General features: G+C 41.6%; 1 protein-coding gene across 5 annotated transcripts; it reads left to right on the top strand.

Moving 5' to 3' along the window:
- Positions 1 to 1446: 1446 nt before the first annotated feature.
- On the top strand, positions 1447 to 16610 carry mindy4 (MINDY lysine 48 deubiquitinase 4). Of its 5 annotated transcripts, none has more exons than XM_071342539.1 (18): positions 1447 to 1701; positions 2070 to 2189; positions 2294 to 2517; positions 2601 to 2886; positions 3156 to 3418; positions 3528 to 3583; positions 3699 to 3811; positions 4003 to 4119; positions 4443 to 4531; positions 4866 to 4967; positions 5248 to 5311; positions 5925 to 5990; positions 6149 to 6216; positions 6315 to 6378; positions 10783 to 10944; positions 11336 to 11513; positions 11769 to 11804; positions 13299 to 16610. In XM_071342539.1, the coding sequence occupies exons 1-18, from the start codon at positions 1630 to 1632 to the stop codon at positions 13367 to 13369; spliced, it is 2151 nt and encodes a 716-aa protein (XP_071198640.1). In that variant the 5' UTR covers positions 1447 to 1629; the 3' UTR covers positions 13370 to 16610. The 5 variants fall into 5 exon arrangements, with proteins under 5 accessions (XP_071198640.1, XP_071198644.1, XP_071198639.1 ...); XM_071342538.1 differs by having other exon boundaries at positions 1448 to 1701; positions 11769 to 11853; XM_071342540.1 differs by having other exon boundaries at positions 1448 to 1701; positions 2294 to 2451; positions 11769 to 11853.
- Positions 16611 to 17209: the final 599 nt, after the last annotated feature.

The raw sequence follows: 17209 nt of genomic DNA on the forward strand, positions 1-17209 counted from the left end.
AGCGATGATGGAATAATCACGCCTACCCCGGGAGACGGATGATCACGGTGCCGCCCCTCTGCTCCTGTGGACCCCGGGTTAGGATGCACCAGACACTGCTGAAGCTGGTGCCCCTCCTGGCCACAATAGGAACAAAGCCCCAGCTGTCTTCGACAACACCGCTCTGCCGCAGAGAGTTGTGTGTCCCCTACCTCCATGGGTTCAGGTCCTGCCTTAGGACACCCAAAGGAGGAGGGCGAAAGGCGAGTGGTGCGCCAGCGCTCCCGAAGAAGGTTGTCCAGATGGATGGCCATCGCGGCGAGCGCGTCCAAGGAAAGGTTGTCGTCCCGGCACGCCAACCCCCTCTGGACCTCCTCGAGCATTCCTCTTCAGGATAGGGTGTGGAGCATCCGCTCCTTTCGTCCGCTGGAGGCTGCCAAAGTCCGGAAGATGAGGGCATACTCCGAAGGGGTCTGGGCACCCTGCTGGAGTTGGAATAGTCTCTCACCCCCCTCTCTGAAGACCGCCCTGAACAGAGCTATGAGTGTGCAAAGCTGTCATCAAGGCAAAGGGTGGCTACTTTGAAGAATCTCAAATATAAAATATATTTTGACTTGTTTAACACTTTTTTTTTGGTTACTACATAATTCCATATGTGTTGTTTAATAGTTTTGATGTCTTCATTATTATTCAACAATTTAGAAAATCGTTTTTAAAAAAACTGGGGGAAAAACTGGAATGAGTAGGTGTGTCCAAACTTTTTACTGGTACTGTACCTGAAGATTTGGATCAAGCGGTTGGTGCACAATGACTGACCTGCACGGTAAATTGAGTGCTGAAGCCACTCCATCCATTCTATTGTTTTTTGATGAAGCGTCTCTCCCATCTCATGTGTATTTGGTTTATATGATATTCCCTGTGAGAGGCGTCATGCCCAAACCTATGCAGTGTGATAAATGTAAACTATCATGTGTCAGGTGTAGACAGTAGGAGTATTATATGCCAGCTGAGCCTAAATGCTGCAATTGTGGTGGTGAACATGCACCCAAATTTCTGAAGTGTCCTGTTAAGGTGAAGGAGACGGAAGTGGCAAGAATAAGGGCTGTCCAGCATGTCTCCTATCCGGAGGCATTGAGAAGAGTGGAAGAAAGGAGTGAAGTTGAAGAAGTAAGACACAAGATGGTTCCTTGTTAACAGAGGGATCCTGACATGTTGCACGAAGGTGGACGTATTACTTTGGTTATCAACTGCACAGCGCAAACAGAGAGGACATTTTAGAAAATAGGCATCATTGTGAGTGTGGCTGAGCGTTTTTTGGGACTCAGGGACTTTTCTGCAGAGGCATTACAAGGAATACTGTCGATGAATGAACCGCCCCCCGTTACAGTAGGTGGCGGCAATACACCAATAGGTATAGTCTGCCATAAAACATTGAAGAAGAAGAAGCGGAAGCGGAAGCATGACGCATGACGCATGACGAAGCCTCTCTTGGCCCAGCAACACGCATGCACTGTAACCATAGAAACAGACCATTACTGTCAATTATTACCGTTGTTCTATCTGTGATACTGTGCTGTATGTAGCCTGTCGCTAGCTGGTTAGGTAGCTAACTGGCTAAATATACTTTTTTTGTGGGGGAATTTGTCGTTCATGCCACAAGTTATGGTTGTACGAGTAGAAGAAGTTGCTGCATCGCTTGTGCGGGAATTTCTCAGTCGGAAGGTAGGTGGAGAGCTGTGCACATTTCAAATTGGAATAAAATGAAAACGCTATCTTTCAGCTGGCTAGACTGGCTGAGTAACGTTACTAACGTTAGCTACAGTAGAAAACACCACCGTTCAATCTGTGAGGGTAAAGATGTTTTTTCAGACAGAGAACATTAACACAGATCTTTGACATTAACGTAGCATTATTAGTAACAACTTCAAGTCAGTTCAACGTATTGATATCGTCTTGGATGTTTTAACTTTACGTTAGCTATACCTTACAGGTAGCAAACATTACTTACAGGTAGCAAACATTACATTTCGCTAGCTAGCCTGATTGTGTTACAGGCTAAGTCAATGTTTGTTTACCTGCACACACTACAGGGACTCAAGAGAACGATTGCCTGCATGGATGAAGAGCATCCTCGTACAGATGGCAGCATCAACAATAGATCCGATCTGCGACAAATTCTTCATTTGGAAGGTCTATATAAAAACAACAAGGTAGCCTAATCAAAGAAGAGGCAGATGAGTTTGAAAGTATTGAAAGTAAAGTGCCCCAGCTTTCATTTATTAACACACAGCTGCTTGTTATGTTTTCGTGATAGGCCCAAGACTGTCCCCTGAAATCAATGTTGGAAATCATTGTAAGACATCACATTGAAGGACATAAAGAGGACAGGCCAGTCTTCAACACTGATGTCATCCAGACCGTATCAACTACACAGAAGTTGGTGACAAAGTCTCCAATATTGACACCAACAGTGTATGACCACAGCAGGGCAGAAGAGAACACTACTAGATTTATTTTCAACAAAACTGACATGTCAAGGTTTTCATCATAATCATCTAAATATGACTCATGTCAGGTTATTTTCAAAAGGCTTATTTTGATGTGAATTATTTCTGTTCCAGGTCACTTTCAGAGGTTGTCTGTCCACCTCATGGTACATTATCATCATTTGAAGTGTCAGATACTCCCCCAACAACTACCCAGAGAAGTTTCTGGAGCCATAGCCTTTCCTCAGACGGCCAGCAGGACCGACAGCATGTACCCTCCTTCCTAGACAATGACAGCGGCGCTAAAAGGGAATCCTTTTCAGACAAAAACACGGTCGTCACCACAGAGAGTACTCATAAGAACAAAACAAGCCGCCTCAGACGAGGCATGATGGCAGGTCCCATAGCTAGTTCCCCCCAGGTACAGTTTGACTCAATGAAACTTGTGTCGTATTCATTCGTACACACTGTAGTAAAACACTTCTTAACGTAAAATTAAAAGTGTTTTTTTATTGGACAAGCTCAGATCCCTGTTTGGTGCTGAATGAATACGACCCTGTATTGTTATGAGAGATGTTATATTCATAGTCATGGATACAAGATCTTCACTAAGCTGACTCTTGTGGTACATACAAATTAACAGCTCGCTTTGTTCCCTTATTTTCTGATGTGAATTGTGTTCTCTCTAAGGAATCGAATAGAAAACGTCAGACTCGACGGTTGGGAGGCCCTAATCTTCTTCTGGCAAATGATGAAAACCACAAAAACATCAGCGATGGGCCTCTGTTGACTACTGTCCAGTCACAGAGAATGGTTAAAGGGTTGACAGAGCTCTCCACTGCTGACCCCATGAGAGAAAGCCAACAGCCGCGGCGCAGCACACTGGGGAGAGGATTTGATCAAGATGGCTATGGGTTTGAGAGAGTAGGAAAAGACAAGCACAAGACCAGCAAGTAAGTAGATTTGAGTTTCCTTCAAGCATTTTACTGACTAGGGAATTTCTGATTTCTTACTGTAACCTATTTAATATATATTTATTTTACTGATGTATATTTTTTTTAGAACAAAATCAATGACCAATCAAAATGTTGATGTGCACATGTCGGAGATGATTTTGGGTAATTATTACATTTTATCAAGCTGAATGCAACATTCACTCAATGTCTATAATTGTTATCATTATGACACCTCTTTTGCAGTATTGGATGACATGGACCATGTACTTTGTTGCAGATGACATTGATGATGATGAGGAGTTGCGTGAGCTCTCCAGAGTGTCCTGCCACTCCTCCAGTTTGCCTCAAACCACTTCTGATAGTCAACCCATGGACCAGCATACTGCCATTGTAGGTTTTTAGATGTGTCAAATTCTTTCCAAGGAGGGCCGACACTGGGCCCTCCGTGAATGAAAAGTAGTGCACTATTTAGGGAATAGGGTGCCATTTGGGACCCATACACGATTACTAAAGCTCAGATATTTTGCCTGGTTTGAGTTAAAATGCTGTGATGTCCTGTGATGTCTGTGTGTTTTTACCAGGCCCTGAAAGAGCTCATCCTTGGCTCCAGGACCAGTTGTTTCAGTGCCGAGTGGAGGAGTCAGAGCTTCACTTTCTCCGATGCACCTGATCTGAGATATGGGCTTGTTCAGAAGAAGGTAGGACCAATACACCTGATCTGAGATATGGGCTTGTTCAGAAGAAGGAAGGATTGGATCACCTTTGAAATGCTGTTGTTGTACCAGTCTGCAGAGACTAAAACATCAATCACACAGGAGCTGAGTCCTACATGGCCCATAGGGTCCTGGTCAAAAGTAGTGCACTATGTAGGGAATAGGGTGCCAATTTGGGATGCATTTAGGCTCTAGAGCTCCATCCCTTGGAACAAATCATTATAATCATGATAATATTGGTTATCTTGGTTGTTATGTTCAGGTCTATGGTCATGTAATTTAGCAATGTCACTGTATTGACCTTCCAGGGTGGTCCTTGTGGAGTTCTGGCTTCAGTCCAGGCTTGTATTCTGCAGAAACTTCTATTTGAGGGGACCGGCAGCGACGCAGGGCACCAGTAAGAACAGCATTCATTCATGTTTCTCTGTCAGATTGCCCACATGTACTAGGCTGTGTCCCAAATTGCATCCTATTCCATATTTAGCGCACTACTTTGGACCAGGGCCCAAATGTCTCTGGTCAAATGTAGTGCACTATATCAGGAATAGGGTGCCATTTGTGACGTAGACTTTATTATGATACATTAAATGTTCTTCACAAACCATTAATTCACATCAATGAGTGCTTTCTTGATTTACATCAGTGAGTATTAAGTCATGGAACTTTTTGTAAGTTCCAGTATTTAATTACGTCTTGACTTCAGATGACTTCACATGGCATTTTGTCACCAGGAGATTAAGACCCTCTGGTGCCGTGAGAACAAAGTGCCTCACGTTAGCCACTGCTGAGATCCTGTGGAGGGCTGGGGAGGGGAAAAAAGCCACCATCGCCATGTAAGTTATAAACTCTCTCTGTTCCTTGTTGGGATCTAGCCAGCAGAATCAAAACCACTTTATAGAGAATGTCAACATGAAAATACAGGGTCGTATTCACTAGGCAGAAAACGGACTGAAACAAGGAGGGACTACCCAAACTTGTCCAATAAGAAACCATTGTTTTCCGTTGCAAAATGTTTTGGTACTGTGTGCACAAATGAATACAACCCTTGTTTTAAAAGGTGTAAGCCAAGGTTGTCCTTTTATAAACCTTTCTGTTACCAATGTTGTTTTTCAGAACATCAGGAAGAAATCATTTCACCCCTACAGGACACCATAGATCTGAAGGAGTACTAGAAAAGGTACAGTAATGTTAGGGATAGTCTCTACCCTCTTGTCATCTATTTTTTACCCTTATTTTCACAACGACCTGGGGAATAGTTACAGGGGAGAGGAGGGGGGAAGAATGAGCCAATTGGAAGCTGGCGATTGTTAGGTGGCCTTGATGGTATGAGGGCCAGATTGGGAATTTAGCCAGGACACCGGGGTTAAAACCCCTACTCTGCAATGGGATCTTTAGTGACCACAGAAAGTCAGGACACCAGTTTAACGTCCCATCCGAAAGACGGCACCCTACACAGGTCAATGTCCCCAATCACTGCCCTGGGGCATTGGGATATTTTATTTTAGACCAGAGGAAGGGGGGTGTTAGACAGCATCTGGTCTCCCATCCAGGGACAGACCAGGACCAACCCTGCTTAGCTTCAGCCATCTACTGTACAGTATGTAGACAGTGTGTTTTTCTAGGAGAAATTATAACATTTTAAAACATTTACTCTAATCCAATTATATTATTATTGTTCCCAGATATCTTAATAATGTGACCATCAGTTATGAACTAGGTTTGAGGATGAGGTTCTTGATATCTTTGATGCAATTTGGACAAACGTCTTTCCTAAAACTCTTTTGTTATAGATTACATGTATTGATGTTGACAATCTAAAGGACCTTCAGTTGCTTGTGGAACAGCATATTCAACAGGTGAGATTACTCTATATGTATTATATAGTCAATATCCTTATGTGCCCATGTCAAATGCCAAAGCATGCACTCTTGTCTACTTTGAGGGTTTCGGTTAGATATTTCTGTTCGATTCTTTTTCTCACACTTGACTAAACTGGTGATTTCTTTCTTTGTAGTTTGAGTCCGGAGCCTTAGGGTGTATATTGCTCACCATCTCTGCTATTCTCTCCAGATCTATTGACCGGTACGATGGTAGTGTACATTCAACGCATATGAACAGACAGAAAATGCATGCATGCCATATAAAGTAGCTGTTGTGATCCTGTTCCCCATTTTCCTCAGGGTTAGAGAGGATATGGATGTCCCCAACACCACACTCATTGGAGCCCATGGCTACTGCACACAGGTGGGTGTATGTGTCAAATGGCACCATATCCCCTGTATAGTGCACTATGTAGGGAATAGGGTATTATTTTGGCTCCTGAGTGGCACAGCGGTCTAAAGCACTGCATCTCAGTGCTAGAGGCGTCACTACGGACACCCTGGTTCAAATCCAGGCTGTATCACAACCGGCTGTGATTGGGAGTCCCATAGGGTGGTGCACAATTGGCCCAGCGTCGTCCGGGTTTGGCCAGTGTAGGCTGTCATTGTAAATAAGAATTGTTGTTGTGAGGGCTAGGGCCATTCCCCCCAGAAATGTCCGGGAACTTGCAGGTGCCTTGGTGGAAGAGGTGGGGTAACATCTCACAGCAAGAACTGGCAAATCTGGTGCAGTCCATGAGGAGGAGATGTACTGCAGTACTTAATGCAGCTGACTGTTACTTTTGATTTTGACCCCCACTTTGTTCAGGGACACATTATTCAATTTCTGTTAGTCACATGTCTGTGGAACTTACATTTTTACATTTACATTACATTTAAGTCATTTAGCAGACGCTCTTATCCAGAGCGACTTACAAATTGGACTTGTTCAGTTTATGTCTTAGTTGTTGAATCTTTTTATGTTCATACAAATATTTACACATGTTAAGTTTGCTGAAAATAAAAGCAGATGAAAGTGAGAGGATGTTTATATAGTGAGCAATATGTTTGGAACATCAAATCGCATTAAAATTGCAACATCGAATCGCAATACATATAGAATCGTGATACATATAGAATCGCAGTACATATTGTATAGACACCTACAGTTGAATTTGGAAGTTTACATACACCTTACCCAAATACATTTGAACTCAGTTTTTCACAATTACTAACATTTAATCCTAGTAAAAATTCCCTGTCTTAGGTCAGTTAGGATCGCCACTTTATTTTAATAATGTGAAATGTCAGAATAATAGGAGAGAGAATGATTTATTTCAGCTTTTATTTCTTTCATCACATTCCCAGTGGGTCAGATGTATACATACACTAAATTAGTATTTGGTAGCATTGCCTTTAAATTGTTTAACTTGGGTCAAATGTTACGGGTAGCCATCCACACGCTTCTCACAAAAAGTTGGGTGAATTTTGGCCCATTCCTCCCGACAGAGCTGGTGTAACTGAGTCAGGTTTGTAGGCCTCCTTGCTCGTACACGCTTTTTCAGTTCTGCCCACAAATGTTCTATAGGATTGAGGTCAGGGTTTGTGATGGCCACTCCAATATCTTGACTTTGTTGTCGTTAAGCCATTTTGCCAGAACTTTGGAAGTATGCTTGGGGTCATTGTCCATTTGGAAGACCCATTTGGGACCAAGCTTTAACTTCCTGACTGATGTCTTGAGATGTTGCTTCAATATATCCACATAATTGTCCTACCTCATGATGCCATCTATTTTGTGAAGTGCACCAGTCCCTCCTGCAGCAAAGCACCCCCACAACATGATGCCGCCACCCCTGTGCTTCACGGTTGGGATGGTGTTCTTCGGCTTGCAAGCCTCCCCCTTTTTCCTCCAAACATAACGATGGTCATTATGGCCAAACAGTTCTATTTTTGTTTCATCAGACCAGAGGACATTTCTCCAAAAAGTATGATCTTTGTCCCCATGTGCAGTTGCAAACCGTAGGTTGGCTTTTTTTATGGCGGTTTTGGAGCAGTGGCTTCTTCCTTGCAGAGCGGCCTTTCAGGTTATGTCAATATAGTACTCGTTTTACTTTTGTACCTGTTTGTACCTCCAGCATCTTCACAAGGTTGTTTGCTGTTGTTCTGGGATTGATTTGCACTTTTCGCACCAAAGTACATTCATCTCTAGGAGACAGAACGTGTCTCCTTCCTGAGCGGTATGACGGTTCCATGGTGTTTATTATTGCGTACTATTGTGTGTACAGATTAACGTGGTACCTTCAGACGTTTGGAAATTGCTCCCAAGGATGAGCCAGACTTCTAAAATGTATTAAATATTTTTTTCCCCTCATCAATCTACACACAATACCCCATAATGACAAAGCAAAAACAGGTTTTTAGAAATGTATTACAAATTAAAAAATATATATATTACATTTACATAAGTATTCAGACCCTTTACTCAGTACTTTGTTAAAGCACCTATGGCAGCGATTACAGTCTCGAGTCTTCTTGGGTGTGACGCTACAAGCTTGTGTTTGGGGAGTTTCTCCCATTCTCTGCAGATCCTGAGCACTCTGGAGCAGGTTTTCATCAAAGATCTCTTGGTACTTTGCTCCGTTCATCTTTCCCTCGATCCTGACTAGACTCCCAGTTCCTGCCAGAGAAAAACATCCCCACAGCATGATGCTGCCACCAACATGAATCACCGTAGGGAATATGCCAGGTTTCCTCCAGACGTGACACTTGGCATTCAGGCCAAAGATTTCAATCTTGGTTTCATCAGACCAGAGAATCTTGTTTCTCATGGTCTGAGTCTTTTAGTTGCCTTTTGGCAGACTCCAAGTGGGCTGTCATGTGCCTTTTACTGAGGAGTGGCTTCCATCTGGCCACTCTACCATAAAGGCCTGATTGGTGGAGTGCTGCAGAGATGGTTATCCTTCTGGAAGGTTCTCTCATCTCATCAGAGGAACTCTGGAGCTCTGTAAGTGTGGCCATTGGGTTCTTGGTCTCCTCCCTGACCAAGGCCCTTCTCCCCCGATTGCTCAGTTTGGCCGGTCGGCCAGCTCTAGGAAGAATCTTGGTGATTTCAAACTTCTTCTATTTAAGAATGATGGAGCCGACTGTGTTCTTGGGGACCTTCAATGCTTCAGAAATGTTTTAGTACCCTTCCCCAGATCTGTGCCTCAAAACAAACCTGTCTCGGAGCTCTCTAGACAATTCCTTCGACCTCATGGTTTGGTCTTTGCTGTGACATGGAAACAGGATACACCTGAGCTCAATTTCGAATCTCATAGCAAAAGGGTCTGAATACTTATGTAAATAAAGTATTTCTGTTTTTTTATTTTTTATAAATGAACAAACATTTCTAAAAACCTGTTTTCTCTTTGTCATTATGGGGTATTGTGTGTAGATTGATGAGAAAAAGGTTTAATTTAATCAATTTTAGAATAAGTCTGTAACCTAAGAAAATGTGGGGTCTGAAGGCTTTCTGAATGCACTGTAAACTAAATGACCAAAAGTATGTGGACACCTAATCGTCCAACATGTCATTCCAAAATCCTGAGCATTAATATGGAGTTGGTCCCCCTTTTGCTGCTGTAACAGCCTCCACTCTCCTGGGAAGGCTTTCCACTAGATGTTGGAACATTGCTCCGGAGACTTGCTTCCATTCAGCCACGAGCATTAATGAGGTCTGGCACTGATATTGGGCGATTAGGCCTGTCTCGCAGTCGGCGTTCCAATTCATCCCAAAGGTGTTCGATTGGGGTTGAGGTCAGGGATCTGTGCAGGCCAGTCAAGTTCTTCCAGACCAATCTTGACAAACCATTTCTGTATGGACCTCGCTTTGTGCACGGTGGCATTCTCATGCTGAAACAGGAAAGGGCCTTCCCCAAACTGTTGCCACAAAGTTGGAAGCACAGAATCGTCTATAATGTCATTGTATGCTGTAGAAATAAGATTTCCCTTCACTGGATCCAAGGGGTGTAGCCCGAACCATGAAAAACAGCCCCAGACCATTATTTCTCCTCCACCAAACTTTACAGTTGGCACTACGCATTTGGGCACGTAGCATTCTCCTGGCATCCGCCAAATCGTGATTCATCACTCCGGAGAACGCTTTTCCACTGCATCAGAGTCCAATGGCGGCTAACTTTACGCAATTCCAGCCAACTCTTTGCATTGCATATGGTGATCTTAGGCTTGTGTGCGGCTGCTCAGCTATGGAAACCCAATTCATGAAGCTCCTGACGAGCAGTTCTTGTGCTGATTTTGCTACCAGAGGCAGTTTGGAACTCGGGTAGGGAGTGTTGCATCTGAGGACAGACAATGTTTATGAACTTCAGCACTCAGCGGTCCCATTCTGTGAGCTTGTGTAGACTACCACTTCGCGGTTGAGCCGTTGTTGCTCCTAGACATTCACATTTTACAATAACAGCACTTACAGTTGACCGGGGCAGCTCTAATTTTATAAACTGACTTGTTGGAAAGGTAGCATCCTATGACGGTGCCACGTTGAAAATCACTGAGCTCTTCAGTAAGGCCATTCTACTGCCATTGTTTGTCTATGGAGATTGCATGGCTGTGCGCTGTATTTTATACACCTGTCAGCAACGCGTGTGGCTGAACTAGCCGAATCCACTCATTTGAAGGGGTGTTCACATACTGCTGGGTATATAGTGTTTTACGTTATACTGTATGTTTACTGTATGAATTTAAACATAATCCACCAAGACATTTATTTTGGTTTATTATTATTCCTCCATAGGAGCTGGTCAATTTATTGCTGTGTGGACAGGCTGTGTCCAATGTCTTCAACAACAATATGGAGCTGGATTCAGGCAATGGAAACCTGACCCTTCTCAAGGGAATAAGAGGTCGCAGTGACATTGGACTGCTGTCCTTATTTGAACATTATAATATATGCAAGGTAAAAACACATGGTTACATGACACATCATATGTGTCCCAAATGGAACCCTATTCCCTATATAGTGCACTACTTTTGATTGTAACCCTATGGATCATGGTTAAAGGTAGAGCACTATAAAGGGAATAGGGTTCTTTTTGGGATGCAGACATCTGTTAAAATAGCCCTAAAATATTACAGATTGTGCCTTTTTAATCAATCTTTCTGCACTATTTTAGAACCGGAAGTAACTAGTTAGCTAGTAACATGTGCAGCATAGAGAAACACTAACCAACAATGCATATTTTAGTCAACTCTTTTTGACTCAATCGATGTCTATAGTCAACCAAGACGCACTATTTCCAGATACCTTTTGTTTCTAATGATCATGTATGGTTTGATACATTTTGAAGGTTGGCTCCAACCTGAAGACTCCCAAGTTCCCTATCTGGGTGGTGTGCAGCGAGAGCCATTTCAGCGTGCTCTTTGGTGTGCAGGAGCTGCTGAGTGACCAGTGTGTGATCGGGGAGTTTGACCTGTACTACTACGACGGCCTAGCCAATCAGCAGGAGGAAATCTGCCTAACTGTCTGTACGTATGGATCATTGATGATGATGATCTGGGTTGGTTTGATCTGCTAGAGAACTCAACACGGATGCATCCCTTTCTTATGTACTTTTTGGGTAACTCTGTTATTGATGTGAAATGATCATGCCCTATTCATTCATCTCACGTATCACTCGTATGTATTTCACTTGAAAAATTAATGACTTACAGCGCTAATCATAAGTTAATATCAAGTTAATGTTCCTCATGAAGAGTTTGTATTCTTGTATTTATGTCCAGTTGTAGGTACCTCAGGAAAATCTGCTGGCTGCCAAGGTATGGACACTGATCTCATTCCTCCTCTTGAACACTGTATACGGACCAAGTGAGTCAGTTCATTTTTCTTGTTCAAACATGCATTAAAACCCCCTAGAGTCTATTGATGCACCGGTGCTTAAATATAAGTAACATAATACAAATCATTCCCATCAAAATCCATCAGTTTATGCTAGTGACTTGTCTGAAGGTAACCAGTACTGGATTAAAAAGATGAATGGAAGTATGGAGCTTAGTTTTGTGCCTACTCACAATAAAGTGTTTAAATATGTGTAAAAAAAAATGTGTGTATATGTATATATATATGTATATATATAATTTTTTTCTTCTTTTTTTATAACTCCTAGATATAGGACAGACACTTATTTTTGGACTGTCATTTTTGCCATTTATGAATGTGTTATTCAATGCGTTTCTGTGGGCTATAGTAGTAAAGGCCAAAGTCAATATGTTATCAAATGTTTTTACATTTACATTTACATTTAAGTCATTTAGCAGACGCTCTTATCCAGAGCGACTTACAAATTGGAAAGTTCATACATATTCATCCTGGTCCCCCCGTGGGGAATGAACCCACAACCCTGGCGTTGCAAGCGCCATGCTCTACCAACTGAGCCACACGGGACACGTGTGGCTTTATCCTTTTTTTTTATATACCTAAAGGGGTCCTAAAATAGCTAAATAATCCATGATATGACCATCTTAAAACATTTCCTTATGTTAGCTTGAACCACTTCGCTTGATTGATTGTAATTGCACTAGGATTAAATTTTTATGTACTTTTATGTAAAGTGTCCTTGGGTATCTTGAAATGCGCCTGACAAATAAAACTGTGTTATCATTGTAGGATTTATACTGAGTATACCAAACATTAGGAACACCTTCCCAATATTGAGTTGCACCCCATGTTGAATCCAATGCTTCCCACAGTTGTGTCACGTTGGCTAGATGTCCTTTGGGTGGTGGACTGTTCTTGATAAACACAGGAAACTGTTGAGCGTGAAAAACCCAGCAGCGCTGCAGTTCTTGACACAAACCGGGGCGCCTGACACCTACTACCATACCCCTTTCAAAGGCACTTTAAATCTTTTGTCCGGCCCATTCACCCTCTGAATGGCACACATACAGAATCCATGTCTCAATTGTCTCAAGGCTTAAAAATCCTTCTTTAACCTGTCTCCTCCCCTTCATCTACACTGATTGAAGTGGATTTAACAAGTGACATCGGTAATGGATCATAGCTTTCACCTGGATTCATGTCATGGAAAGAGCAGGTGTTCATAATGTTTTGTGCACTCAGTGTATAATGCTGCCTATTTATATTGCAAGTGATACTTTGAACAACATTTGTAGTACAATGTCTTTATGGTACAGTATGTACATTTTAGTCATTTAGCAGACAGTCTTATCCAGAGCGACATCAAATTATATCAACATTTGCATGCATTTACCATAGTCCACTCTTTGACTGTTTAATGTGTTTTGTTTTCCTAGATGGAAAGATGCCATTGTCAATTGGAATGACACCGAGCCCATACTTTGACTGGCTAGTGGATAGAAGGTGATGACTGTAGATGAGACTACCCCATGGCTGGAGACACAAAATATACTGCTTTCTTATTGCAAAATATGCCATTTAGCAAACACTTTTTTCCAAAGTGACTTATAGTCATGCATGCATTACAGATTAAATAGATTTACTTACAGTAGCGGTGCATGGGTAAAACCACTGGGGAAGCCAAGCCCCCCCCCCCCCCCCAAAAGCCATATTACAACCTACTGTGTGTGTTGTGATAATTGCGTTGTTTGCTCTAGAACCTGTTAGTTCATATGCCTTGCCACTGTGATATATACATTTACATTTACATTTAAGTCATTTAGCAGACGCTCTTATCCAGATATATAATATATATATATATATAAGATATCTTATCTTATATAGGCCTAAGGCCGAGACAGTAAGAAGACATAGTGGCAGAATAAATTCAACCACACCTTTGTTTCATCACAAAACCGGAGAGAAACCTCTGTCCGGTGAAGTCCACAAAGCATATTGCTTGTAGCAAACAGTTATATGACCTACAGCATAATCAAGCAAGTTAATGTTTCTGACATTTTTGGACTACAGAACAACTATTGATTTAGAACCACAGAGAGTTAACATAAGGAGCTGCCTCCACTATTCCAGGCACCATTTCTACTTCAACATTTCAACATCATCAAGTCAAATCACCTCTGCTTGGTCTAATACAGTGACAACTAAAAGATACCAAAAACGATTTGGTCCAATCAACGTAAGCTAAATGTGATGTGGCTGTCCATGGTTCTGCTTTCTCTCTGTCTGTGTGTGTGCGTGCGTGCGTTCATTCGTGCAAGTAGAATTAACATGTTGACTCACCCTACTTGTAGAGAAATGCCAATGCCATCATCTTCTTTCGTGTTCATGAAATGGTCTATGACTTTGTCATTCAGTTCACGCTTTTAGTTTTTGCTGTCCTAGCCTACCTGGCTAAAATGCTTGCTAGCTAGCTTAACTTCCTTTCATGGGCAACAATGCGCCAGGCCAGCTAGTTAACATTAGTCTACTACATCTAGTTACATATTGAACTTCCATTCTCTCAGGCCAGGGGCACAATGTATGAATTAATGGTTGGATCATTATCACCATTATAATCATTGGCCCGTACAGAGAATTAAAGCTGCATTATGTAACTTTTTGGGCGTCCCAACCAAATTTACATAGAAATGGGAGTTATAGATATATCATTCTCATTGAAATCAAGTCTAAGAAGCAGTAGATCTGTTCTATGTGCACTATTTCTAGCCTTCCCGGTCTTAAGTTTGGTTTTTGCGTCTTTTACTTTCGGTTTTGTACACCAGCTTCAAATAGCTGAAAATATTTTTGGTTATGGAAAATATATTTCACTGCGGTTTAGATGATTCTCGTTGTTTTGTCACATAAACTGTAATTAGGTGAACTATTAGACTTTTAACAACCAGGAAATGGCGGAGGGATTTCTGCATAGTGCATCTTTAAGTAAAACCACAAGTCCAAATCCCTATCTCCATCCATGGCTAATTTAGGAAAGGGACAATTTTAGCTAACTAACTAGCTAGCCACCGGAGGACAACAACATAACGAGATGCAACAATTCTAGTTGTTTTTCTGGCAATTCAATATTAGGAAGGTATTGTTAAAGTTGCACTATGCAGAAATCGCTCCGCCATTTCCTGTTTGACGAAACTCTAATAGGTAATCTAATTTTAATATATGTGACAAAATAAGATGGTACAGTGTAGAGAATCATTGTACCAATTTAACCACTGTGAAATATATTTTCCATAACCCAAATATTGTATTTTCAGCTGTTTTGAAGCTGGTGTACAAAACCAGATGTAAACAATGCAAAAATAAAACTTAAGAATGGAAAGCATAGAACATATCTACTGCTTTTTAGACTTGTTTTCAAGTTGAATGATAGGTCTATAACCCACATTTCTATGTGAATTTGGTCAGGTCGCACAAAAAGTTACATATTGGCACTTTTAATGTAAGTTACATATTGGCACTTTTACTGTTTTGGACAGTCAGTGTATTTGTATTGTATAAAACAGGGTTCTCCAACCATGTTCCTTGAGAGCTTCCATCCTGTCGATTTTTGTTCCAACCCATTCCCTTGAGAGCTTCCATCCTGTCGATTTTTTGGTTTAAAGTATATTATTTGTATAAATATTATTGTATTTCATCAACAACCACATTGACACGATCATGGAGGCCGTTTTGTACATGTAATTTACATTTTAATCATTTAGCAGACGCTCTTATCCAGAGTGACTTACAGGATCAAGTAGGGTTAAGTGCCTTGCTCAAGGGCACATTGACAGGTTTTTCACCTAGTCAGCTCGGGGATTTGAACCAGCGACTTTTCGGTTACTGGCACTTAACCACTAGGCTAGTCGCTGCCCCCCAGGTAGCCTAATTGTTTTTGAATGCCTGAAGATGTTCTTGTTATAAGTGGTGCAGAAAATGTTGATTCATACACCTTAAAACAAGTCTTTACCTCATCGTTTTTTACATGGACATGCCCAATATAAAGAGGGGAGTGCCTTGGATTTGTCGTAGCCTATGACATGCAGCTTTCATGACCATCAGTCTTAAAGGTAGAGTCAGTGGTTATTTCTGCAACAGCTAAGAGCATTTTGCATCTCGCTCATCACAATATCATCTGTGCGGCTTGTGGCAACGCCATTTAGCTCACTCTACCTTTTAATGTATGACAATATCCATAAGGTATTATTATATTTCAAACATTATTCTATTACATGCCGTATATACTACATATCTAACCATTTGATGTTATTTGTGAAATGGACGTGTGTATTTTTGACTGTAAAACATTTTTGAATGTTTTATTTGAATGGTCAGAGTTGTAAAATAATTAGTTTTGTTAATTTAAAAGTTGTGGATCACCTGTATCTTGCTTTTTGTCTTCTGTGAATGACTGCACTTGGACACATGCAATACCTTGATTGTCCTCTTGCTGCCACTGTTGAGTTGTATATGGATCCTGCATGTAGTCAACATTGCTTACTCTTGGTTTCCATGACAGCAGAGAAGATATATGAAATGTTAATGGTTGCCAAATCAAAATCGAATAAAATTGTATTGGTCGCTTGCACATATTTAGCAGATATTATTGCGGGTATAGAAAAATGCTTGTGTTCCTAGCTCCAACAGTGCAGTAATAATCTAACAATATACAACAATACACACAAATCTAAAAATAAAAGAATGGAATTAAGAAATATTAGGATGAGCATTTTTGGAGTGTGTGTGTGTGCGCGTGGGATGTATAGACATGAATATTTTTATGAAGTTTATTTTTTCCACCAGAATATTCATTCAAGTGGTTTTTTACGTGAAGTAAATGTCAAGTCAGGAGATTGTGTAACACCTGTAGTGTACCTACACTGTCTTCGGAAAGCATTCAGAACCCTTCCTTTTTTCCACATTTTGTTACGTTACAACCTTATTCTAAAATGAAGTAAATAAAGAATGTTGCTCATCAATCTACACACAATACAAATGGAACAAGTTTGGAACTACCAAGACTCTTCCTAGAGCTGTCCAGCCAACCAAACTGAGCAATCAGGGGAGAAGGGCCAAACTGAGCAATCAGGGGAGAAGGGCCAAACTGAGCAATCAGGGGAGAAGGGCCAAACGGAGCAATCAGGGGAGAAGGGCCAAACTGAGCAATCAGGGGAGAAGGGCCAAACTGAGCAATCAGGGGAGAAGGGCCAAACTGAGCAATCTGGGGAGAAGGGCTTTGGCCAGGGAGGTGACCAAGAACCAGATGGTGACTCTGACAGAGCTCCAGAGTTCCTCTGTGGAGATGGGAGAACCT

The sequence above is a fragment of the Salvelinus alpinus genome, chromosome 15, assembly GCF_045679555.1.
Source record: "Salvelinus alpinus chromosome 15, SLU_Salpinus.1, whole genome shotgun sequence".
Taxonomy (NCBI): Eukaryota; Metazoa; Chordata; class Actinopteri; order Salmoniformes; family Salmonidae; genus Salvelinus; species Salvelinus alpinus.